The 27838-nt window shown below is 50.8% G+C and overlaps 1 protein-coding gene across 1 annotated transcript in view; it reads left to right on the forward strand.

Annotated features, from left to right (window-relative positions):
- Positions 1-19320: 19320 nt before the first annotated feature.
- LOC119097935 (serine/threonine-protein kinase NIM1) overlaps positions 19321-27838 on the forward strand; it is a gene marked incomplete in the record, with an annotated part of 119578 nt that continues 111060 nt past the window's right edge. The window contains 1 exon segment of the mRNA XM_037220877.1: positions 19321-19567. Within this exon segment, the coding sequence (XP_037076772.1) occupies positions 19463-19567 (105 nt within the window).

A 27838-nucleotide genomic window follows, 5' to 3' on the forward strand; every position in this document is an offset into this window, starting at 1 on the left:
CATGCAGATACAGAGGACCTGAGGCCCGCCCCTGGCTTACGTGCTTTCGGCAAACTGCACGGCTCGGCTGAGCGTAGCCCACGCGGAACGACACCCCATCCGACGACGACGACGACGACATCCAGAACGCATTTCCTCCGCTTTGTCCTTGCTGCGTGGAATTCATATGTGGTTGAAATGAAACTTTTTAAGCAATAGCTCTTACCAGTGTTCCTTGGCACCGTACACACCCAGTATTGCAAAAGCCGGGTCAGATCGACACAACTATGTTTCCCGCTTGAGTTTGACAGGAGCACAGTATGGTAATACAAATAACCCAATTACAATAACACGCGATTGGCTTAGGCTGCTTACATTGGATGCTTCAATCCAAACATTGGAAAACTTAAGTGAAGTTAGATTTATGTGCCTGTATTGATAGCTAGGCCGGGCGCACAGCCATCACACAAAACGTCGTTAACTTACAAGGGATGACAAAAGGTATTCGGCGCAACGCTGGGCTTATGCGATCTAGCATTTAAGCAGATGCTTGCAGTGAAACTGTTAAACCCATCCCTCGCGACACTTGCGAGCCGAGATGCCCGAAGCCTGCATTATTTGAATGTTATCGCGCAAACATTTCTGACAGCTCGCAGCGCGGTTTGAATGCGAAATTCGCCAGGGCTTTGGCGATGTATTGCACGTTTTAAAGGCCAGATGCGAAACGCAGCCCACGGGGGAAGAGAAACGATTCAGGCCGTCTCAAACATGTCATCACAGCGAATGTGATACACTTGAAGCGATCTGTTGAATAATATACACGATTTTCACTTGTGATGTCTAGCGCTTCTTCAGGCAATTATCGTCTTGCCCTTCGGTGCCTTCATGTGAGCGCTTTGATGCTTTGCTGGTCTTCAGGCCAGCGCCAAACATGTTTTCAGAGACGTCTCATCACACAGCGCTCACACACCAAAATAAATAACATGCAGGGCTGCAGTACTTCACCCCTGTAGCATTCCCGAAATAACCAGCAGGTATGCTCAGTGTGGTACCTATGCCCGGAATAATGAACATCAAACCTCTTCTTGACGTTTGCGCCGCCTTTGGGCTTGCATGACGGTTGCCCCAGCTTGTCACAGCTTCCAAGCGCACTCCCGATGGATGACGCAATTTGATCGCTCGGGCGATGTCTCCGAGCGCGACGTTCGGAACGAAGCCATGCCCGCCATCGACTGTTGCAAGTTCATTGACCGTTCAACGTTCACCGTTCAGCGCAGCCAGACCGGTATTGCCTTTAAAGCACACAGCCATGCTAACACCAGGGGCTTATGATACTATTTGTATCTGCACCTATTTATTTGGGGGCAAGCTTTATGCGCCATCAGCGAGTGAGCCGAGAGGCCTGCCAGAGGAGGACCCCTAACGGGCGCCCGGCGCATACCCCGCAGAGGGGTCCCTGCGCAGGCTAATTCTCGACGGTTGGCTACCCAGGCGCATATAGTCCACCACAGTCATTATCCATTCTCCTTCAGCTCCTGGTCCTAAAAGATCATTACTGGTCGAAAGGGCTCTAATCAGAATAACCCAATAACCAAACTCAACTATCAAGACACTATTTCCGTGTTTACACCAATCGCTAAAGCCAGCGCTATAGCCGTGGCGCCGTCGTCTGTACGACATCATAGTCTTGGCGTCAATGCATATCAGGCACGAGGGCCGCGCTATCAGCCCCTATCAATAACAAGCTGGCGAGGCGACGAGCGCCGTCGATCAGGAGCGTGCCCATTCCGGCGCAGCAGCGGCGATCCTGACCGCCATCGTTACGCGCCACCCACGCTCGTTAACTTTATTCGTGTTATCACGATGAGGAATGAAGAGCGATGGTCGACGGCGGAGACGCGCGCGCCTCAATCTGACCAGGAGCGTCGGGAACGAGCCGCCGACCACGGCGCAATTAGTGGCCTCGACCTCCGGCGGCGCGGCGGCGACGGCCGACCGTTGGGCCCGGCCCCCGGCGGCGGGATGAGCCGCCGGACCGGCCGCGCATCGTCCGGGGCTCGTTCCGTTGGCGTCTCGGAGAAGCTCAGGTCTCATTCCAGCCTCGTCTGGGGCTCGTTCAAACCTCGTTCCAGCGAGTGCTCAACGGAGCCGAGTCTCCGCCAGCCCTCGTTGCAGCCGCAACCCGCCCTCGCTCACCCTCGCTCTGGACTCGTCCTAGGCACAGCCCGCTCTCATCCCGGTACCGCGCTGGGAGAGCGGCTCGACGCGTCTCCGCGCCTCGCCCCGCCGAGGGGCCGTCTCGTGGGCGCGCGGCGCCCGGCCGTCGCCTGGGACTGTCTCCACACCAGCAGCAAGGCTGGCCGTTGATGGCCGACACGATTTATCACCTTTTTGCGCCGGTGTTTTTGCCGCGGGTATACTCGGCCAGCAACTCCTCATCTAGGAGTCGACCGACGCCGCCGACAATAGGTGAACGAATTCCGGTGGTGGCATCCGACCGGGAAGGCGGTGGATGAGGCGCGGAATGCTCTGCCGGGAGACTCTTCGATACGGCAGTGTCAGACGCCGCTCCGCAGGGTTACTAAAGGATGTGATAGTACTGAAAATTGGAACTACAAAGACTCGAGCTCTGGCTACGCTGCTGGCGAAGTTGAAACAAGGAGAATATCTGCGGGGTGTCACCGCGTGACAAGACAGCATCTGATGAACACTTGCTAATTGTTTGAGTTGGGCACGACATGATCAGCACTTTTTTAACCTTTGCCCTTTGATTTCGAATCATCTTCTGACCAGCTCGAAAGTATCACACCTGTCGCATGGACCCTGCTGACTGCTGACGTCTTCGTCACGTCTTGGTCAATAACCGACAACACATTGTAAGCATCAATCAGGGCTGAGCATGGCCAAGCCAACTAAAGACGTGAACGACCGTTCTGTGCGATGGGGACGTAGACGTTTCTGGGTTTCATCTTCGGACCAATCATAGGATATGTAATGCTCTTAAATGGCCTATGGGAAGAAGGGCAATTTTTTCACTGTCTTCATCACACTTTTTATAAAAAAATATTATTTCTTTCAGTGAGGAATTACTGAGGACTGCTGAAGAAGTTGCCGGGTGCTTTATCTTTGCTTAGGGACCCTACATAAATCCGACCGGAATTAGCCCAACTCGGAACGAGCTCAACTTAAATAAACCCAGCTGGCTTGATCCCGACTCTCCAAAGTCCCACACTCTTTAATCCATTTGATATCCTACTTACGTGTTTGATTCTATTTGCTCACAAATTGATTTCACTCAAGGAAGCATTATTTCTATTTAATCCATTTATACTTCTAACGTTTCATCCTCCTCACGCTGGTGTTCACACAGTTTCCTTGTTCATGCATTCTTTGTAAGGGAACATATCTGCCAAAACTTTGGCTCGTTTTTGATATTTTTACAAATGGCATCAAGTGATGTGTAGGAATATATCTTTGGTTGGTTGGATATAACGTTAAAGTAGTCATGACCACCACCTCATCTTAATCCAAAGCTGATGCTCGGAAATATTTCATACTTTTCTTCAACAAAAGAGTGAGACAGCTTAGACAATGATCATTGCGTCGGTCGTTCTTCTCCTACCCCCCCCCCCCCCTACACACACACTTTGTCCGCTGCAGCGGCTACTCTGGCGAGGGTTAACTAAGCTACTAGATACATCAGTCAATCGACAAATATTGCTGTGATAAGTGTTCCTGTAAACAGCAAGCATACGGTGGTAGCCTTACATTTTAAGACGCGTTGATTCCACTAGCTATTTAAAGTTTAACGGATGCACTGAAAGTTGTGAACAATGAAATATACTCCAAAAGTGATGAGAATGACAAAGATCACCCTTATGAAAGTGTTAAGCGACTAGAATAAAGCACTTAGAATATAACTGTCTGTCTTGCTTTGCCCTGCGGCACAAAAATGTGCGAATTTTAAAGCTGTCTCGACCTTTGTTCTCTTGATGTATGCGTAAAACATCTCTGCAAGTAAATAGAGACGTAGCAAGGAGCAACGCTGGATTGTGAGCCGACACCGAGTCAATGAAACTGCGTTGATTGTTAGGCGTGTTTGATATCATTATCATGTGCTTTTTATTGTGAGAACATAGTGGTTAACTGCAACCGTGTTCGTTTGAAAAAGGTGCTCTATTTTATAAAAGACCAAGCTTTGGAAAGCGGTTGCAGCTGTTGTGCTCCTAAATCTGGCTAACATATGGATGGTCTGATGGTGCAGATAATTCCTAACGTCTCATGCAATGAACGACGGACCGAGTTCAGGTGATAATGAGAATTACACAAATGTGCGGCTGTTTCAATCCCGGACCATGAACCGCAAACTGGTGTAGCTCAAAGCTGAATTCATCACGAATAAGGGAAAGCCAGCAGGCATTGGCTGGGCAAGAGGTGCCGGGTCGGCGAGTTAAAAGCTCCATTTTTAGCGGGAACAATATTTACTTTGTTGTGAACGGGCATCCTGTGTGACAACAGTCAACACAAAATCCAATTGCCCCATTAACATAAGTTTGATGCAAATGAAACCCAATACGAATGCATTTTAACCATGTATTTTTTCCGCGTTGTTTTGTGATTTTGGAAACGTCAGTCGATAACTTGATAATGTATTATGCAATGTAAACCAATATCCGCTAATCACACGTATTTAACCTCGATATAATTGGCTTACTCAAGAGGCAACAACCTCTGAAATCGTTGATAGTCATTCAATGGGGGGGGGGGGGGGGGGTTGTATGGTTGAGTGCTACGAAAACCTTACCTAAAATGTTGGAGATGCCCCTACAGCAGAGGTTTCCACAAGATTTTAGGTAAAAGTCTCGCAGCGATTGTTCCTGGAAGTTTTTTACCCATTCTTGTCAGACATCATGGTTTAAAGAGAGTAATATCACCAATGCTCTGTTTTTCTTAGACGGCACACCCGCTGTCCCACTTGCGTACACCAACTTATGATGTAATTCGCTGCACCTGTCAACGTGTAAATTGGGGGGGGGGGGATCCATCGCTTTAAAACAACTTGGGGATGTAACGCGAGCTGAGATAACAGAACTGATAGTACTGACTTTTCAAAGCTGACAAAAAAAAAAACGGGCGGTAGTAAACTGCATGTCGCCATTCTTTATGTTCCGCAGGCAAGCTACACGTTCGAAAAGCACCAATGAGTCATGCGAGGACGGAAGAAGACGGGTCAAAGGGAATTTGTGGCGCAAGCACTACTTCGGCAATGAGCAGGTATGACCTGATCCCAGTTGCCATGCGTTTAACGATGGGTAGGGAGTAATGTTGAAAACATATTATTCCGCAAGGACTATATTCTTTAATGCTCTCCGCTCAGCGTCAATGACTGCAGGTTATTTGATTTACCGGGAGCCGATAACAAACATTTGAAATCAACACATTCTACGTGCAAATTTAGTTATCATGAAAGCATCCTTGTGTGGTGCTGCATACAGTGGCGCAGCCAAGGGTGGTTAACGGGGCCTTAGATCCTTACCCTCCCCCCTCCCCACCGTTAGGCTCGAGCTCAGTTTTTGCCGCGACGCCATTGAATACCATTATGGAATATTGTGATCAGAACAACTATTTTTGCTTTACATCTCAAAGACACCACCATGGGCGGCAACATACAGAGCCCACCAGCCGTAATGTAGTAATAGGGCTACTGTGGCTAGCCGAGGGAATGTACACATTGTACAGCTGAAACAATTGCTGACCACGCACCCGGGTGGCCGGTTGAATGACCTTTGCTCGGGTAGCGTGGGGGTCAATTCAACCCATCTGGGATATCAAAAACTTGAAAGCTAAAAATGCACTAACAGGACGGGTTTATCTGTATGCTTGCTCACCTGTGTAAACATGTTTGGTTTCTAGGTCATGACCTTTAAGTCAAATGAGGTCAAACAGGGTCAAGCTTACAATTGCCGTCCGAAGTGCCCCATACTGCCTAATACAACCACCTTGAACCTAGATGCCTGTTCTAAAGCAAAAAATAACTGACTTTCATTTGATGTCAGTGACCTTTTATAACCTCTAGAAGGTCATCGTGTCAAAATCCTTCAAGGCTGCCTCATTTTGGCACTCGAATAAGCGCCAAGATTTACGCTAGTCCGTATAGACCTAAAAACAAAACTTTGGCACAGTTAATTTTCAGTGGTCAGGTCAGTGACCTACTCTGGCCTTTAAAAAGCCCATGGAAGATGCCTGTTGAGGCCCTGTTGTACTGATTAAGCTGTTGAAACTCTGACGGTTCAGTCAAAACAAGAAAGAGCTACCAGCTGAGTGAGCTAAGCAAAGACTTTTTGCATGGCAGGAAAATATTTTGCGCCTTTCTAGAGCTACACTGTCTACTGCTCCAAAATCACTCACGTTTAATGATATAAATATAAAGTTTGTGCCGTCACTGTGCACTGTACAATTCTGCTTCGTCCGCCCCTTTTCCTGGTTAAAGGGCGGGAAGCATGAACGCACTGGATTGTGAAAATGACCGTAAGCGTAACCTACGTCGATGTGCAACAAACCGTTGAAAATACAAATACCTTTCAACAGCGAACAGACCCGTCAGTATGGCTCAGTTCGTGAGAGCACACACCCTCCAATCCACCCGCCCGTGATGGGATGGGGTCGACACGCCATAGGCACTCGCTATTTGTCTGTAACTGTGGTTGCCTACGGTAGATGGGAGCGGCCGCGATGCAGGTCAGGTGACGTCGGCCAGAACGGACCATTCGGAGCATTGCGACGCGTCAAGCTTTCGCCGGAAAATTTTGCCGTTGACCCGGGAGTTCACGTTCGGATGGTGGGGTAAGGGCACGCACAAGCGCCGCTTAGCTCGGGTGATGATTGCAGAAATCGGTCCAATTAACAGGTTTCGACTAACGATTCAAAAACATGAACGCCCAATGAACATGGACCGCATATCTGATAACATTTCGAATGAAATGAAGGTCACATTTCCCATAAAGACGCACATATTTTATACTAATGCTGAACATGCACACCAGCGGCCCTGCGGGTCAGAGCGCATCTCGCCGCTGCGCCCTGATTGGCGAGCGCCACCGCCAAGCGCCACCTCGCCTGGGCAAACGTGTTGGCATGGAGACCGAGCTCCGGCTTTGCAAGCAATCCGCAATAGGCGGCGATAAGCACGTTTCGCGCGGCGGACGCCTGAATGGCGCGGCGCGCGTCTGACTCAGCTCCACCGAATTGCGCGGCTCGTAAACCGCCGGCGGCGGGGCGAGTCAGCCAGCTGCTGCAGCGGGCGACGGCGTGGCAGGACGGCCCGACGGGGGACGCCAGCCGTCGCCGCCGGGCCTCGCCGGGCCTCGCGGTGGCACGCCGCGCAGCTCGGGAGGGCCCCGCTGAACGGGCCTCTCCGATTCCGACCAGCTCGGGCCTCACGTAATCAGGTGGAGCCGCTTGTTTTTATCGGGGATCGCCGCAGCGGCGCCGCCGGTGGAGGAGAACGCCCGAACCTCGGAGGGGGTTTTTCATCGTGGCAGCGTGCACGGTAACATTAAGGAGGCATAATAACACATGCTAACGATTCAAATACTGTCGCGTGGCTTGCGTGGAGGGAGGGGCTTTGGGTCCACAGTACTCTCCCTGCACAGAGCTTATGGAGTGTGTCCTGAATGCACCACCAGGTTGTACCAGTCAAGTTCATCGGACCATTTTGACTTGGGACTTCTTTCCAGAATGCACTGCGGAGGGGCTTGACGTGACGCGCGATTAGCGCAAAGGTCGTGCCCTCCCGTCTAGTACCGTACAGTGCTACAAGACGGCCGTCCTGGGCCAGGTTGTATCTCCTTTGCTGGTGCCAGCTAGTCTTTCCTGGTCAGTTCCGAACCATGCTATGCCAGGCATTTTCCATTTAAAGAGAATGCTCAACACTTGACGATATTAAGGGTTGTATCAGATCTGATGAAATAAGCCCATTTATAACTATTGGCATGCTTTTAAATGAAAAATATTGCTCTTAACATGACTGCTTCTCTGTTTAGTGAATACACTCCTCAATACGTCATTGTTTGATTGCGTTATCGTACCTTGTACAACACTGAAAGCCAACTGACGGCCGTTATATCTGGAAATCGTGCTCACGAACACCAGATATGAAGGATTCGACAATTGACCGCCGCATGGCCAATGGAATGACAGGATTTCAATCATGCTGTTATGGAGTTATGAATGTCGGGGTGACCTTGAAATAATGTGCCCGACATAGTCTGCACACATTCGTGAACATGTAGCCCAGAAATCTTAGGAGTGCGTGGCTGTGAACTGCGCCGAATGTGCTTCAACATGGCATTTCAGTTCAGAGCCCCATACAAATGTGGAACACCTCTTTAAACTACGTAGGTGGCTGATGATGATGCGCTAGTGTGACAGAGGTGGGAAATGAAATGGCTGGATTGCTCAAGCTGTGCGTAGTGCAGGGTGGTGTGTTAGTTATGGAGCGAGTTAGTGCGGGTGGTGTGTCAGTTATGGAGCGAGTTAGTGCGGGTGGTGTGTCAGTTATAGAGCGCGTCCTGCGGGCTTAAAATTGGGAACATCAGGCATCTGTAATGAGGAATAATTCGCGCGCAACCAGCCCATTCCGGGAAAGTCTCTCATCTAGGACCGAAAACTGCGCACGAACTTTTGCGCTCTTGAACGACTCCAGCCGACGAGACTTATGTGGTATTCTGAGGATTTAATCACGGGCAGCATTCCTTCACATGTGTTAGCTTCCAGTGCTCAGTATGTCGTCTTTTGTTTGTTTGCGGTTGGGAAACCACAAATATCAAAAGTCTGACATCAACGAGCGAAATGCAACTGAAATGGCCAGGACTGGTGAATCATAAAGCCGGCGAAGCGCGGAGCATAATTTTTTCCTCGGACAAAGACATATTTTCACAGGTGTTTCGTGAATAAAATCGTTTTAATTATGTGTTTTTCATCTTAAGCTTCATGCTCCAGTGCGCAGCGGTTATGGGGACTTCGACTTACCTGACGAGACAATGCACTGATAGCAAAAATGTGTTGCAACATAATCACCTAAATTTTCCTTAAGGTTATGTTCATACAAAAACGGAACATTTCTATGGCATTTTTCTCACTTCAGTACATCGCAAACACGAATCCAGGTCATCCAAGGAGCTGACGGATATCCTATAGCATCCAAGATGGGGAAACGCATATATCGCGAGCTGGTCTACTGAGCTATCTACTTATAACTTGAGTTATGAGTAGATGGGGCGACAGCCATCAGGCTGTTCAATTATGAACACAATACTGAGTTACATCTAGAAAGATAAAAACCATCAACCAATCACCATCAGATAACAACCAACTGGAATTCCACCTGGAACTGGCATGGAAAAAAGCGTATCAACTTACAACAATTTTTGACCGTTGCTACCACGGGACGTGTTGGTGTTACAGTATTTCACATCATGTTTTCCTTATCGCGATCCAAACCCGGACCTTACGGCCGCCAGCCCTGCGTTAAACCTCACTGGACCCATATCACATGGGTCACGGTCACTATCGCTCTACTTTGGCGCGATCTTTCAATGTCTGATTTAAGTGAGCCCGATTAAAATGGACACAGTTGTATCTACTGATAATCTACCCAGAGGCATCGAGCTGACATTGTGATGAAACTAGGGTTACGGTTGAATGGCTTCATGTGGTGCCAAGATGGCACAGGACACGGTTACTGATTACTGATTAGAGGGTACCGAGTTTTCCCTTGTGGCCGGACTAGCATGTGTTGGATATCCCTTCAATCACAAGTAAGGGATTTTGCTGGAAGTCGAACTAACAACTGCGAGTACCTTTTAGATGCAATACAACCTGTCGCCGTTATCTCTCGTTGATATGCATATAAACCGGGACTTGCTCGACGCCATATCAAATCAGCTAGTCATTTTTACCCGCAGGCTCCAGCAGGAAAAGCATTCCTCCCAGAGCCGAATGGTACGTTTTTGTTCAAGAAAGGGTGGAAGAGAGAGAGAGCTGGGTATTTTGTACACAATGGGCCGCCGATACCCGACGGTTCCGCACGCGTATCTGTGACGCGCCGTTAGCGCCCGCCTCCGTCAAGTTATATTCGGTCGTATCAGCGCGCGGATAAAAACTGTTGGCGCCCGTTTGCGCGCCACTTTAATCCAATATAAAAATGCAATGATTTATGGCTGCCGCGTCGTGGCGCGCGCTGCTGCGCCCGACCGGGATTAGCGCGCGGGGGAGCGGCGCCCGCTGCAGATGTAGAGAGAGCGCATCGATAGGGAGTGCCGCCGCCGCCGGGGCATTCAATACCGCAGCCGCCACGCGGCTCGTAAAACTCCCGAAACGCTCGAAACGGAGGCAATCGGGGCCTGATGGCGTGATAAAAGACGGCTGTATCAGCACACGCGCCGCTGCCGGCCGCGCCGTCTCCGCGACCGGGCGGCCGGCTCGAGACGCGGCGGGCGCTTCCCACGGCGCGCCGCTGGGTGCCCGGGCTCGGGGACGCCGGCACCTGGGCCGTGACACGACTGGGCCGGCTGCCGGGCTCAGACAGCGGCTGTCTTGGGAGACACCTCCCGGCGTCGGCGGGCGAGATCGCCGCATTTGAATGGTGTCGGCTGGTGTCACGCGGGCGGCCGCGCCTGGCCGACGCACGGACCGGCGTGGCGGGGAGCGGGCCCCGGGCTGGCCGTCACGGGCGCCAGGGCTTCAATGCTGCGCGTGCCTCCCACTAGGCCGGCAGCACGGCTCGCCGGCCGTTTCTCGAGTCGGCCTCGTCCCGGGACGCGTCCCAGAGCCCGACGCCTGATTGGATGTCCCGCCGAGACGAAGTGGGGATGCCATCCGAGCTGAGGGAGTGGTCCGTTCGCGGAGTTTGCGAGCGCCGGCTATCAATGCGTTGAGTCGTTATGCGAGGTTGAGTTGACTTCAGTCTATCAGTCCTGCAAACTCAGTGGTTAATCATCGTTAAAGAGGCAGTTTCTGAGGTGGTCGGTAATTATACTCATGTGCTGTGGCAAGAACGGAGCGCTTGTTCAGTGCGTTGGACGTCGGTCACACAATAGCTGGAGATGAGCGGATACTTATTTCTTTTTGCTGCATTGATTCGCTGCAGACCGATTTGGTGATGTCCACGTGTATCCAGGCACAACAGAACATCTGTGCGATGCACGAGATTGGTGTGTGCTGCAAAATTGGTGTCGGATGCGCGTTATCATGACGCATTAACAACACCCACATTAAGCACTAGGGTGGCGTTAGTGCACTGTCACCAATTAGTTGTTCTAATCGAAATTGCTTCCCTTCCCTTACATGTGCCTTTCGCCGTGCTGCGTAGCATTCCATCGTTTGGTGTCAGTTTGATTTGAACTGACAACACAAGTCATTGCATATTTTTGACGATTTGAGAACAGAGCCACAGTCGCAGGCAGGATGAGACGTTGCTCACCCAGCAAGCTCGTTAGTTTAATACACTCATGACTTTTCCCTATATACCCCCACCCATGCCCCACCGTACGCCAGATCCTAGTCGGTTTTGTTCCCTTCTCAACGAATGGACTTAAGATCTGGATCCGTCATTTCCTGAAAGCATTCCAAATCGTTTCGCGTTACACCTGCGCTCATATTCCGCACGTGGGAGAGCCAGGGGAGTGATCGCCCATAGTCTCGGAGCAGTAGACATGCATGTCGTTCATTCGGATAACCCGCCGAAGAGTTGCCCTCACTACAGACAGACAGTCAGCCAGACCTCAGTCACCTCAGTGGCAGTCATTGGAAGCCACGCAAGCCATTATCATTAATTGATACGAGATGGAAAGCAGCTGACTGACAGCTATTGAGAGGAAACATACTATCCGGAGGTGACGCAACGTTTGACAGGCAGATGGTCATGCGATGCCGAAGTTTATCGCTGGCTGGCTGCGGCTTAGGGCGGAGCTGTATTTAGTCACTTCACCAGTATCAGTTGCTGTGTGTATTTTTACGTACCCGGCTTAAAAATCACCCATACTTTGGATTGCATGAGAGAGAAAATTGAGCCTAAAGGCCATGATAACGCGATGGACTAATAATGTAGCAGATGCACACGGTGGAAGTGCGACGAACATGATAGTATCATGTGGAAATCGAGGCTACAATGATATCACGAATATTTCACGGTTCCCTCCGATTACTCGTAAGCGTGAACGCTTGAGCATCATCTAACCGCAAAACTAAATTAAAGCCAATATTTAACAGTTGAAAATATTGAAAACGGCTCCAGATTTCATGAAACAAGGTCACTTATAACTAGTGGCATACTTTTTTAGTGAAAGAAGTGCTCTAGACAACACAGTTATCTGTTAAGTAAACATGCTCCTCAATGCGTCGTGGTTTAATCACGTCATGGAACCTTGCACAACAATGATTGAGAGCTTTCTGACGGCCTGTGTGTCTGGAAATTGCGTTCACGAACACCAGATATGAAAGCCTCGACAATTATATTTTTATCTTGATCGCCGCATGACTTATGGAATGGAATAATTCGAATATCGTTATTATTGTGGCGTGAATGCTACGGCCAGTTTGAAATACTTTCCCCGATATACCTTTTCCAATTTTTGCCGATGTGCAGCTCAGAAACTGAGGTGTTTAGAAGGGCTGGACTGTGAATAGCACCTAAAGGTATTTCCCTTTAGCTCTATCACATCGGTCAATGCCCGGCATCGGACCTGTTTTAATGTTTCGTTAAGTGCTTGCACCTTTAAGAAGCTATTGACAAGACGGGCCGTCCATACTGAATCTCCATCTTTCTCTCCTATCATTTGCTATGATCAGCTAATGTCCCATCCCTGCTGGATCCGAGCCCGCGGCGCTGGCCCGAAATTGCGACGTGATACTGTGCCGCAGTGCTCGGACGCCCGGCGGGCCAGCTCCCACCTGCCGCGCGGGGTGAGCGTCGGCCCAGCAGCTCGATGTGGCGATCCGTCACGTGACGATCTCAAACTCAGCAAGCGCTGCGAGTCAAAACCATGCGTCAGAGTCAGATTCTGAGTCAGGACTCGTGGGGCTGAGATCACGGGAGTCCACGCTTTCCGCATCGGGTAAGTTCAGGCCGTTTGCATGATTACCGACGAGAAACTACGCAGTCTGATAAACGTGAGTGACCATTGCCACCTGGAAATGTGTTTGACGACGTCACATTGCAGTGATACTGTGATCCACAAATCTGATTAATATTTTCGGATGTTCTTGCTCCCTGCGCCAGTTATATCACGAACTAGGCACGGGTGATCACCTTGGTTCGCTTTCTGTTTTGCGCATATGAACTTGCGTTGGCATGTACGTAATGCCATCATGCCATATGTGCCTGCGTATATACACGCCATTATATGTCATGTCAGATCCAACAATTAAACTACACTAGATCGCTCGAGTGTCATATCCATGAGTCATAATGGCAAGCAGATAAGGTTAGAAAAGCGGTGGGTAAGTCTAAGTATTCAAACATTACCAAATTTAAGGGTGGTCAGGTTGTGATTCGAAGAAGCATTGTATGCTAAGCGATTCAATAGATATGGCTTTTTAACAGCTCACATCAATCAAAGGTCCTGTCCTAGTTTGCTAGTTTGTGCAGCACACTTAATACAGTCGAAAACCTGGAAAAGCATCAGACAAGAATCAGATCGGAAAGACCACTGGACGGGCAAACCTACCGCATGCAAGAAGGCTTCAAAACAGTCTGAATGCTCTTAGTGCTCCCCTCAATGCCCTCAGAGATATTTTCTCCTTCAAAAGCAGCATACCTGTGTACCATACCATACCATACCATACCACCATACCTGCATACCATACCTGACCTCTTCCACCGGCCACTGAACTGCGTGCTGCAGCGTCCCCCCCCCCCGCTCCTCTCCCCCTACTGGCACCTGACCTTTGTCGGTCGTTAGCTTTTTAAAACATTCGGTCCGAACCTTTTTGATGTGATGGATTTACGGGATCAGTGCATTTCATAAGCAGTGCTTCGCTGCGTAAGTCCTGGCCCCAACATCGGATTGGGGAATTCCAGGTCAACGGTAGGATGATGAGGCGAAAGCTTATCGTGTCGCAACACTAGGCACGGCCCGTCCCGCCCTCCGACGTTCACCTGACCTTTACCGCGGCCGCTGCCACCAGTCGCAGGTAATCAGGCTATCTCAGTCAGGGAAAACAATGGGCGTCTGAGGGATTCGAACCCACTCCGCCATGGATGGATGGCTCGGAAGGCAGACGCGCTTATTAACTGAGTTTTCGGGAATGACGTTCGTGGTCCTGGCAATAGTGGAGCGGGAGCCGTGTCACTCGTGTCCCGCACAAGCTTTTGAGTGACATGGACTCTTGGAACCGAGGCTCCTCAGCATTTTACTTAAGCTTTGCGCAACTCTGACCTTATTTCTGCCTCGCACGTGTAATGCTAATATTTAACATAAAGTAGCAACAACCGATCAGCCCTTCTTAAATGTTGCAATAAAGCATCGACAATCGATAGCAACTTGCATAAGTAGACTGTTCCCGGAAATGGAGCCCTGTCGTCAAGAATGCTTCCGCGCTCATGCACGGGGCAAACCCGGAGAACTCCGGTCGGCCCGGCCCAGTCGTCCCCCCCCCCCCCCCTCTACCCGACGTAGCGCCACCACCCGCCCGGCCGATATTGGTATTCGGCGGCGCAGCGACGTCGTAAATTCGAAGCGTCTCAGAGCGCTCCGTTAATTCCGCGGCAGTGATCTGTTGCTCTTGAGTCGGCAGAGGAACCGCCCCGTGTCACACGCACTCCGCCTCCCCCCACTGCCAGTGGAGGATGGGCCGACGCTAGCAGTGCTCTCAGGGAGCCGCCTAATAGAGGTGTCAATCTCGGAAATTGGAGAGCGACCAGGGCCTGGGCTCGCACCCTGGGGAGCGGCGGCTACCTCCCCGCGCCACCGAGCGCCGGGAATTGTCGCCTCGCCATGAGCGCAATCTAAATGAGATGACATTGCTTGCGCAGTTGTACTCATAAAGCCTTCGGCTGTATTTATGGGATATGCTAATTTTATATCTCAGCAGCCAAAGAGCTCTGATTTCGAGGGAGGCTCCTACCTTCGAAGTATATTTCAAAATGCGCTCTAGTGAAACCTCAGGACTAGCTACGTCTAGTAATAACACAGGGTAGAGCGAGTGCACCACCGTTGAAACATAATAACGACATCAAGTTTAATCAATTTCGAGTCCAGATTACCTTGGCAATGCCTCGTAACAGCACTTTGCTTCCTCCCGGCAGTCGCGACCACCGTCGTCTTGTCAACCACCATGCGTACCTCTACCGGTGAGAAAAGTTTGTGATTGGCTCAGTGAGAAGGGTCTGTTCCAAGAAGTTGGTGGGTTGAAGTTTGAACTTTGAACAAGTGCGTCACATGGATAGTGAGATGCTCTCATTTCCAAATCCAAAGTGCGCCTCGAAAAGAGCCACCGGGGTTAACGCCCTAGGAGAAAAAAGCGTCGAATTCAGGGGACAATTTCTTCGTCTTTGCACATATTTTTGTCTACACAGTGTATCAAGCTTTCGTAGCATTCTTTACGAAAATATTGTGACACAAAAGTGTGCTGCAAAGATAACAGAACGCACAGGTTAGAAAACGCGAGGTAAACGAAATGTATTACTTCATAGCGGCGGGCACGAACTCAAATGAGATTTCTTCCGCAGGGTCGGCTATTTTAAATAGAAATTCTGAACTATTCAGATGGATTCGGGAAGACTGCTGCTACTGATCAAATCGTATGCGCCTGATGTGGCGATAAGTGAATAGTACAAAAAAGGTTGGATGCTTCCTTGAATCGCGTAAGAACCGGTTTTTTACAATTCATGTTAAGTAGGCTGCAAGAATGGCTTAAGCTTCTGAGCCTTTGCCAAGCCTGACTTGTTGCGTGCGCACCGAGTCCTCAACCAAGATAGGCCAAACCAAATTGCCAATATTATGTTGCATTTTGCCTTTTGTCAATCAGGATTGCAGAATGTTTGCTTGTAGCGCAGCGCAGCGACATGAGCACTTCTGGGATGATGTTAGCTTGGATGAAGTTTTAGGCAGGAATATTAACTAACCAAAATTTAACTATTTTGAGCTGTATTTTTCCCTGAGATGATCAGAGTACATTTCGACAGCAACTTAAGCATTTGCCATTCGCAGATCCTAAATTCGGAGATAAAACTCACTTGGAGAACTCGGTGCAATACATGAAGAAGGCCCCCGTTGTCTCCTTTGATGCAACTGTTTCCTCAGAGGCTTTGACAATTCGTCCTTTTGCATTCCAAGACACGTTTTCTAACATACGTGCTGTACTAGGGACGGACTGAAAGCGAACGCGCTCGTATGTCACCGGCCCCGCTTGTTTTCTCTGAGAGGAATGCGAGGTCGATTTAAACCCACTACGGAACTCGCTTATCTACTGGGCGTTAGTGGCGACTTTGCCACGGATACGGAAATGTCCTCTCCGCCGAATAATTGCTGCCGGCCGGCGTGTACCACAATTTTTGCCAGACAAATTGAGATGAAATGGACAGCAGCGTCGTTTCCTGCGCTTTGGAGGATCTTCTCAGAGCGCCGCAAGAAAAAATAGTGCGGTGTGCCCGCAGTATATCTCCCCGCCTTAATGGTGCCGCCCGATAAAAATTCTATCCGTGTTTGCTATCTCCGTCGCGACGGCCAAGCGAGACAGAAAACTGGCCTTCCGACTCCAGCGCAAATTGAAAACCCTTATCTTGATAGACTGGGCAATAAAGCTATTTGTTTGACGGCTACTTTAGTGTTTTCGGCGCGGGGCGGGCTTTGCGACCATCGGCAACCACTGAACTAAGCCGGAGGCTCTAAAATCAAGGAGTGGAAGATCTGTTTTGTTGAGAAAAAGATGGCGGTCTGCACTCATGCGCGGAGAAAAAAATAACAGAGGAACTGCTTGACCAAAATTGTTGCAGGCACTTGTAACAAATGAAGAAAATTGAGTAAAACGGCAAAAAAAGAATTAAAGCATCTTTTAGCAGATAACAATGCGATAGTTTATTAATGAGAACGTCATGTGCGTGTCATGGCAATACGTCTACCATCAGCAACTGCGATGGCAAAGTGCCTCGATTGGTTTTGAAATAAAAAAGTACTGGATCACTACGGGCTCACGAAATGTTGCAGGACCGCTTTGCAAAAAACTTCCTGAGCGGGATCATTCTTTTGTGAATGACTGGAGCGTCGACAGGTCCGTTGATGAGATTTCCATGTACCGATCATGGCAATAGATCTGCGATAAGCAATTACAGAAGCTGGGCATCCATGCGACTGTGGCTAACGGAAATTAATGTATGCAAATGAGCCGATATCGACCAGCTTTGATGTAACAACGCATCCCATTAGCAGTGGCAGTGCTGTTATTGAGCGTCCAAGGGGCTGGGATCCGACTCCCCGACGACTCGATCACAAATAAATCGCCCAGAAAAGAAGCGACTGAGACTATTGCACCCCTCGTTGACCTCAGTCTTGATCATGTGAGCACATATTGAGATAGCGCTGAAGACTTTGTCACGGAGTCTAGATTTTGTGAGAGCTTGAGCGACTTCCAGAATGAGGTATGTAATAACCAAACATGCACCATAGTCGTATAAACATGCACTGGCAAACCAATAAGGTTCGTTCAAGCCTGGACCTGACCGGAGGAAAAGATCGACCACTGAATGATGCGTCCTTGTATCGCGTTGCCTTCTTGAGCCGCAGTGTCGGCTAAGGCGAGCCAGAAGTCCCACCGTGTTATGATAGGAATATAAAAGCATGCTGAGTACATTGGGCTTGTTTGCCAATTGAAAGGAATACGATATCTATCAAAACACTGCAATATCCTGCAGGAACAGGGTAAGTTTTTCATTTATACCAGGGACCCGCATGCAGCCTGGTGTTCATGTTCTAGACGCAACATCCGCCCCATTTATTTATTAACGCTATGGGTGATAGCAGCATGAAAAGTGCTATGTTCGGATGACATTGTTCGCTACCAATTTATCTGCGTACAGTCATCCGTTCTCATGCTGTACATTTTGCTTAAAATCAAAAGGGTGAAATGAAATGAAATGAAAGGGTGACGAGTGCGGTCTCAAGACAACGTCTGTGCGCTGGATTCACGTTTGTCTTACACATCCACATCGCAAAACGTCATTGGTTCACTTATAACGGTAAAATTGGGTTAAATTTGAGCGTTTGCTTCACCTCAATGAAGCACTAAAATCTAATGCGCTCTTATGTATGTCAAAGCTGATACGAACCTTGTGAGTTGAACGGGATTCGTTCAGGCTTTTCCCAGTTGGCGTTGGATGCAGGACCTTTAAAATGGGAGCATATGCAAATATTTAATAAGATCATGCCGTTACAATGCAGATATCAAAGTGTACCCCTCCAGCCCACATTGTAATACTTGCTTTCACCTCTGGCAATAAACTTCAAGCTTAATGCGTCGACCCGCACGTCATTTGACGTTACTGAGGAGGCGTAGCCCTTTGTTACGAATATTAAGTATTTGAAATAACATTAATGAAAAACTAAGCAACATACCCATAATACTTTCCCGCTTTCGCCCCTGTCACTTCCATTATCCGCCTCTGCAATATTTAAGGAACTAACACCAAACGTGTTGCATGACTGGTCAAAGTCTTCACTAATCGGGACAATTGACCATCCATGGTTTATTTGACGGCATGAAAGCTTACCCTAGTCAATTTTCGGTTGTCAGTGGAATAAAGCATCCTGAGTCCGAAAAGACGCTTATTTCTCCGTGATGCCCCCCCCCCCAAATATATCCTGGAGCCACCCATAGTCAGTGCAAGATGGCTAATTTAGACATAATGTGGAAAATTAAACGTCAGAAAAGAGTGTTGAATTTGATCGTTTTAACGGAAATGGTTTAAAGATCAGGTAAAAAAAAAACGGGGAAGAAGCAGAGCGGATCAGTTAGAAAGAGGAGTGAAATAATCATTCTGTATTGAAAGAGGAAATAGCCCCGTTATTGTCAACGGTACAGTACCAGTATCTTGCAAGACTGTTTATATGTTAGGACTTAGTGAGCACCACCGGTCAGTACCACTGGTTTTGAAAAACTGCCATCCTCATGAGTGGAGGAGAAATACATTGTGGCCGAAGTTTGATAATTTTCATGGGTATTCTTTGAATACCAGATGCACATGCAATTTTTTAGTGGAGGATCGCCTCGCATTGGGCCGTGAAGCAAGTATTAAAATGAATTATTCAAAATCAGCCTAACTCTTCCTTGGCCGATTATGTCGGATCGTCGAAATGTTACCAGTCAAAAATATGAAGCGTTTAATTTTGTCAGATTTTGCGGCAATTAACACTTAAAAAGTGTATGACTGTTACCAGCTATTTGGCACGGCCACTGATTCAAAAGCACAACCCAAAACGCCAAAAAGATGAAACTACAAGCTTTAGGAAGGTACCGTTTGAACGGGGAAATTCTGGGAAAAGGAAACTTCGCCCGCGTAGAGCTGGCAACACACAGCGTTCTCAACGCAAAGGTTAGTTCCCTGAAAAGGGTTTTGAGTTTCCTGTGTTACAATGACGTATTGCCACGCACAGCTAAGCCACACAAGACGATATGTTTTCTGTTCCGTCCTTAATCTTAGTGAAACCACACGTTATTCAACATTTCAACATGATGCCAGACATTCATCCATGAAATCTTTTCAAGGGCGCTGTGGTGCTTCAGCTCTATATCAATCACTTTGGTTGGTATTTTGGGTTCACCGTGTCAAGCCTCTGGCTGATAAATTACTGGTGTGTCCGTCCACGCTAATGCTTAGGGGCCTGGCGGCCCTTCTCGCTCATCTAACCATTCGACTGAGGGTCGTTTGGACAAGTCGCCCCACTGAGAAGTGGAGCCAGCCGTGATACTTAATCATCGCAGCGCTAGCGGAACCAATGGTCTATGTTTATGCTAAGTGATCCCGATGTTCGGGGGACGTATGCTTCGCTACCACATCCCAGCGGGTATCAGGATCAGTAGACCGGAATTTTCGGCAATGTGATGGAATATATGGAGTGAACTTTCTCGCATATCGAAGTAAGTTAGGAGTCTCGATATTTAGACATGCATTGCAGCGTATCATTGGAGACCTTTCCTGGCATGGATCAAACTTCGGATGCGTTCTGAGCGCCCAGTACATGCCTACATCCAGAGCCTTTAACCCTACACCGTTTCAAAAGCTTTAATGTTGGAAAAACAGATTATATGACTGTCATAAAGTGAGAACTTAGAGCTTCACACCAACGAACTCCGCCGCGGTTTCCACTCGGTCTGCAGTAACCCCTCCGCCTACACTATTCCGGCCGAGGTCGTCAGATCGTCGGGCGGCTGGCTCTCGCGCGGCCGAGGCCATCATATCCACGATCCCTGATTTCCGGAACCCGGGAGCGCCATTGGATCGCCGACTTCTAATCTGCCCCATCATATGGCACCCACGTAGGCGGCAAATTTACGACGGAAGTCGGGGGCTGGCCACCGGGAATCGCCACCCAGGCGGCCGGCCAGCCCGCGGCCACCGCGAATCGATATAGCCAGTCGATCGGGGCCGGCATCGTCTTCCACCAGCGGACCCTCCGGCCATCAGGCATGATCGGGGGAATGCAATTGGCGCACTGGTCGGCTCCGGTCGTCGCCGCGCCCGGCCTCTGAGGCGATTGATTGGCGATACTGCGCAGGATCACGGTTTTTATGGACTGCCTTGACGCACGACGACAAATCGAAGCTCGCATACAAGACTGTGTGGATATGTCGGTATGCATTTTTCCTTGGGCTTGAAGCTATTGCTCAACGAATGCCACGGGCACGTCCGATGTTCCCATTCAGTATCAGCTGAATCTTTAACGTGACTAGGCTGGTGTTTGTAGCCCAAAGGCCAAGCGGAGCATTGGGAAATTATGACGCTTCATCGACAGGGTATACAATGCTACATATTTAGCTTTTTAGCTCGATTTCGTCCACGTCAGGCGATACAGCATGAAAGGCAATGTTCCAAGAAGTCGGCCAGCGATACATCTCACGTCCATATACCTGGAAGAGGTAAACACCAAAGGCGCAAAAATTAAACCTTTTTTAACTGTATCTTCATGCCCAAGTGCTCCTGTTCCCTACAAAAGCGGCTTTGATTGTTTTGGGAGCGGTTTGAAGTCCAACAGTCAAACTTTGTGTGAGGTTGTGTGCGTTGATCCTTTTAAGACATCCTTCACCCCCATTGCACCATGATGGTTAACTAAAAGTAAGCCTTACGAGTGCTCATGAGAAAACGGTTGTCTCGAGGTTTCCTTCATAATGCCACACGTGCCAGTGTTAACAATATTTGTATTCGAAGTCCTGTGCCCAAAAGGGCAGTGTTATATACGACAGCCTGGTCTACCACTCTGCAAGTCCATTCTCCATCACTAACGACAGACATTGCCATCAGAACTCAATCAGATATATTGCTTTGCTATCTTAAATGTCAAATTTATCACCACCGGCGGCGCTGGAGTGGTACACATTTTGTGAGCCCAACTGGAGATGCTAAATCCAACCGGAGAATCGAAATCGACCATTGGTCTTGAAATGAACCACAAAGTATTTCTGCGAGCGTAGGCCGTGAATTGTGAGGAATCATAATGTAATGTCACGAATCGAGATGGCTCGGGAGGGATGGCGAGGAAATCTACTAGCAGACCGATTTGCATACGAAATGTCTTTGGCTCACTGCTTGACTAATATGATATATGTTAAAGGCGCAAGATTTCGATGCCATGGTATTGGCGACCGGTACCAAAACTGCACCTCTAGTGCAATGCCTGAGCCTACAACATCGGCCCTTTGCCGGCGCCTGACAGTGACGACCAGCGATGGATGCATCGAAAACTGGGGCAGAGGCCGAATATCTGCAGCATCAGCCAAACAATGCCGTCGTCAGTAGGTACTCATGCGTGCAGGCTGGTTTCGGTGACGTGCTGACGCTGTGGTTCCCGAACATTCTGCGCCCGCAGTCCACATGCTGTTCGCCTGAGGCCTGCAGATCGACGGTCTCATCGCGAGCCCCCACGCGCTGCTCGGAGCCTTAGAGACGGCTGTGTTGGGCACGCCGGCTGAATGCCCACACGAGACACACGATCCTCCCAACCGAGTCGCAATAACTTTATTAGCTGCCATAGACGCGGCCTCGCATTCATCATCCGCCATAGCAGAATCATTTGCGATAAGTGCAAAGGTAATCAGCCTTCTCGGAAGGCCGTGGGGCGGCGACCATCTGGCCGTCTGTCGTTCCGCCAGCCCTCGGCCATCTCGACGCCGCGTAATGGAGACGGGGCAGAGGCGCGCTCAGTCAGGGACGCCCCGGACAGCCGGTGATGTCATTCCCTGTGTCGGAGACGCCGGTGACGTCATTCTCCGCGTTAGAGACGCCGGTAACGTCACTCCTCGTGCCAGAGACGCCTCTTCCGCCGGAGCCGTCGCTGAGCCGAGGCCGCTGCCTGCCACACGCCGTCGTGGTTGGACCTGGTCAGGTTTTGCCGTGTGTGAGGCCGGTGTGGTTTCAGTCGGGCATGCCCAGTCTCCGTCGACGCCATCGTGGTCTGAGTGCTCGCTCCAGCTGTGCGCAGAAGGTCGCGGGTTTGAGACCAGCTACTGGCACAATATTTTTCAATAACTGCAGACAAACATCGGAGAGTTTTCAACATGCACAAGGCCATCGGCCCCGCGTGGTCTGACCTCGCCGCGTCAGGCATCCTCCGACGCCGCCTCAACTATCGCCAAAACCTCTGCTGTCCGCTGACGCTCCGCATCGGCGATCTCCTCCCGCCTCGGCCCGTCGGTGGGGCGTGGCGGCTCCGACCCAGCGCCGACAGCACGCACCGCCGTCGGCAGTCCATGCGCCATGCCGCGCGCCGCAGGGCTATGCCCAGTAATTGGGGTGTTGACTGGTTGAACGCACCAATCGCCGGTACCAGGGCGTGTCCGCAGGGTGTGTTGATGTTGGCCGTGCCAGAGAGGACGCTGTCAGCGGCGGGGGGGTCGGCACGTCGCTCTGAGCTGAAGCTGGGCTGAGGGCAAGGTGAGGCGTAGAGCTGCCGCCACTACTCAACCACGGTGGCGGCACCTCCCCGTGGATGTCTCTCATTAGACCACAGGCGTCACTCTCACAGATCCAAACAGCGGGGAATGTGCAATGAAAATGGAAAACGCATGCAGCAGTGAACACATGGTCAATGCTATTCGAATAAACACAGGTGGAATATATATATATATATATATATATATATATATATATATATATATATATATATATATATATACATAGTTTGATATTTTGGGACCGATCCGGATCGTCTCCGCCCCACTTGGACACAAACGTGATGCAGTGAAGTGTCATCATGCCAACGCGTCCCCGGCGAACGGCACACCATCCGCCCCAGCTCCTGTCCGCCTTTTAGGACCCCCTGTCAGCACGGAAGCCGCACCCGTCGCGTCGGCCTAGAAACGGCGCCGACGACGACCCGTCGAGCGCGGTGACTTGTTTTACGCGGCAGGCAAAAACGGCGCGCCGGCGGCAGGTGGCGCTCGTCGCGCACGCCGTTTTTGCGCGAAATCCGAGAGACGCGGCGGGCAGAAGGATTCACTGTTTGTTGACACGGCCCGCGGTCCGGCGGCCGCGATGACGCGCGGACCGGCGCGCGGCGCGGGCGACCGGAGGTGGTGACTCGCCGCCGGCCGGCCGGGCCGTCGCGGCGGCGCGCGGGTCGTCAGCTGGGCGGGACGAGGTCAAGGCGCCTCGCAAACGGACCGCGCTCGGCGGCGCTCCGCGACCACCCACGGCTGTCAGATTCACCGGAGGAGTCGAGCGCCGGAGCCGGCCGGGCTTATGGCCTTCCCAGAACCGAATCAAGCCATGCAGCCGAGCCATCCCGCTGGTATCGCAGACGTGCTGATAGAGGGTTCGCCGTTCAGCGCTCGACCAGCGGCGACAGGGTGTCGGACGGCGACGGTGGCCGTGCGCCGTCGGTGGACGGGCTTGACGGGCGGCGTCCGGGGTCCTCCGCTCACCCAAGTGGCTGCCGTTCGATTCGAATGGCTCCCGCGCGGCGCAGCCTCGAACGCGTGATGAATGGCGGCGAACGGCTGCCGCACTTCGGCTGAATTTTTCATCTTCCTGACTGCGCGAGCGAATATATGTGATTAATGCGGCCGCGTCGAATCATTGCGGATAATGAGCCAATGACAAACGAGGATCCTCAGATTTGGCCTCATAATCCCGGCGAAAACTCGTCCCGGTGACTGGTGCGCCGCCGAGGCCGCCAGATAAATCATAAAATGCAACGGCAATGCCGCTCGGTCCTGTCCTATTTATTTGCATATTCAGCGTTGTCGGCGGGAGGGCGCCGACGTTGCGTCGCCCTCGACGCTGGCCGTTGCCGACGGCGGTCTGTCCCGCGCGGGACGTGGCGCTGGCGGACGCCGCCGACGCATGGCGAGCGCCGAGAGAGCGCCGGCGCCGGAACGCATCCGCTGCAGATGACTCCGACCGGCCGCTATACTACTGCAGATGACTCCGACCCCAACCGGCCGCGAGATGACGGGCGTCAGAACGGGCCGACCGCGGCGCGCGACCCGCTGATGGCCAGCACACCTCCTCGCGGCGAACGAACGGCTTGGTGGCGGTAGACCCAAGGAAGCGACGGCGGCGCGCGTGTGGTGGAAACCCGTGTGCGGCAGGCCAACGCTACATTGGACATCTGGTTGTCTGGAGAAGGAGCTGGCCGGTATTTGAGGCTCGCATGCTAAGCTATTAAGCCTTTCTATAATTCAGTCATGACGAAATTGTGCGGAAAAGATGTAACGTGCTTCTTTGGCCTTTCGGTTGCGTTCAATCATGAAATGTCAGGACATTATTTCTTAAGGCACTGCATTCGGTTTGCAACGTTCTTGCTCGCGCTCAAAATGGCAGTCCTTCACAAGATAACAACTTTGACAGGAGCTCCATCCCCATCTCTCTCTCTGTCTCTGTCTCTCTCTCTCTCTCTCTCTCTCTCTCTCTCTCTCTCTCTCTCTCTCTCTCTCTCTCTCCTCTCTCTCTCTCTCTCTCTCTCTCTCCTCCTCTCTCTCTCTCCTCTCTCTCTCTCTCTCTCTCTCTTCGCTCTCGCTCTCTCTCTCTCTCTCTCTCTCTCTCTCTCTCTCTATCTCTCTTTCTCTCTCTCTCTCTCTCTCGCTCTCTCTCTCTTTCTCTCTCTCTCTCTCTTCTCTCTCTCTCCTCTCTCTCCTCTCTCTCTCTCTCTCTCTCTCTCTCTCTCTCTCTCTCTCTCTCTCCTCTCTCCCTCTTTCTCGCTCTTAATAAGACGCGCACGCACCAAAAACAACTTGTTCGATGGATTTGAATCAGTGCAGCGTACGTTGATGCATTGCATACAAACATGATATTTCGTGTTAGACGAAGTCCCAATCTGCAGGCAATGAAGTCGCTCTAGGACGGTTTTCGCGTTGGTATGAGGGTGATTTCAAAACGACATAATTGGTTGCATTTTCGCCAGCCAAAGACCCGCAGAGTGGATTCCATTCAGAGAGCTTTAGACCGTCTTCATTCCATAATGGCTCCTTTGATGCATTGTCTAACTGTCACGGACGTGGATGGATTTACGGTTTTGCATATAAGCAGCTATTCTGTCGCCTTTTAAATATTTATCGGTTGCTCGTAATTCCAGCCACATTCATTTTTCTTAAAGCACCCGTTTTAAATCCTGTTTTGGACACATTAAGGCGTTATTGAAGAAGTTTGCATAACTTGGCTACAATCAAGTTAAGATGAAATAAGAAATTAATTTCCAGCGCTGGCAGTTTTCGCTGCGATTGAAATCAGAATATAAATGTAGCTGGTTCATCCTCCATTATTCGTCCTGTGCGTATTTTTGGTTACCGTTTGGACACAAAACGAGCTGTTGCGGTGTAGATTCGTTCCACCACATTCTTAAGCAATTTTGTGGCTGCTTGACATTAGATTACAAATGCTTTTATAGGACCAAAGTACAGTTCTGCTTTTTTAGATTGCACCGTTCAAGCACATGGGTCGAGATTGCTTAGTTTCGACGAGTTATCATACTTACCATAAACAGAAGAAAAAGTTGCTGGCCGCGTTGCTTGCAAGGAACGATTTAAACCGGTATAGCTTCGATATGTGGGGGCTGTCTGCTGGCCGTACATACACTAGCGGTGTGCCAATACCTTGGTTGCCAAACAGCAGTCAAGGAACAAGGATAAATCTTATTTCTTGCCAGACAGCGGTTTTCATGAATGAGCCCCTCACCAAACAAGTATGCTGGTTAGCTGTCAGAGCCTTCCAGACCATACCCATTGATCACCGAGCGATATCAGTACCACCACTGACTCGGCGACAGGGGTCAACTGCCCACCACGCGCTATAGAGGGCGGGGCATGCGGGCTCTCCCGGCCATATTGTCGCCGCTGTTCGCCGATAAATCTGGTCGGCGTCATTTCAGGTGGCGCCTCACCAGCGAGTTGAGAAGTTGCAATTTACGGCGGCGACGTCAATTTGCTCGGGGCGCTGCCGCCCGCGGTGACAGGGCTCAGGTCGGCTGGGGTCGCGCGAGGTCATGGACCGTGAGCCTGCACGACTACCTCCGGCTTCGGCCTTGTCGGCGGGCAGTGACCCGTGACTGTCCCGTGGCGGATCGCGGTCATGCCTGGCCTTGTGCGGACGCTGCCCCGTTCAGGCCTCGAAATCAGCAGCTATTAGCGATTGGTTGAAATCGCACCATGAAGGTTTCATTAACTTCAGTTACCTAATGTTGCAAGCTGAAGCTTTAGCGGTTAATGAGGTGAGAGGGTAAACCAGCCTACAGTTAGGTTTGCTTTCAATATATCGCTGATATGTCAGCCTATTTCACCTGCATCGCATTATGCACCATGGGTCGGGGCTTGTAGGTACTCAGTGCAGCCACTTTACCATTGATGAACGACGAAAAACACCTCGGATATTCATTACAAGAGTCGTTGGGATCACTAGCACTTAACATGATGCAAGCATCCTCGCGGGATTTTCCAAACGCTCTTGGTGTCCTTTGGGCGCCGTCCAAGCTCTCAGAACGACCAGCGTGACAGTCTTTGTTGCCCACCTTCATGCCAAACACACATTAAAACTTGCCTTGACGAGCGCTGAAACAAAAGTGTTATACAATATCGCACCGTAATCCTAGGCCTAGGGCGTCCGACTCCGTAATTGGATTGCAAATGAGGATTGCGGTGTCCTTTGGCTTCATTCGTTTACCCCAAATAAAATGCGTCATTCACAGGGAAATATCCACTCATTTATGCATCCAACGCTTGCAAATTCTATAAGACAAAATTGGATGCGTAGGTGAAGCCATGCTTTGACGTGCATAATGACAGGGAGCCACATACGCGGGACGCGGCGTCGATACGAGGCCACAGGCTCGTGGCGGCGGTCAGGAGCGCGGCGTGGCGCGGTGGCAGCGGCGCCGGCGCCGGCGCGCAGACGTGAGGCGGTCGCCGGGCGCGATAGCCGTCCGGCCCGCTCCTCCGTTATTGATGACTTCCCGAGCGGCGGCGCGGCGCGGCCGGTGCCGGCCCCGTGCGTGCTGTGTGCGTGCAGGCGCGGACCAGGGGGGGGGGGGGTAGGCGGGGGTGGCGGGCGTGCGCCAATCGCGGTGACGCCGCCGGCGCCGGGCGGGAGGCACGCGTGGCCGGCCGCCGCCGGCAGCAGATGCCATCAGCGCCCCGTGTCGGTCCCACCGGCCGCGCC

Source organism: Pollicipes pollicipes, unplaced genomic scaffold, assembly GCF_011947565.3.
Source record: "Pollicipes pollicipes isolate AB1234 unplaced genomic scaffold, Ppol_2.1 Scaffold_4740;HRSCAF=5597_pilon_pilon_pilon, whole genome shotgun sequence".
Lineage (NCBI taxonomy): Eukaryota > Metazoa > Arthropoda > Thecostraca > Pollicipedomorpha > Pollicipedidae > Pollicipes > Pollicipes pollicipes.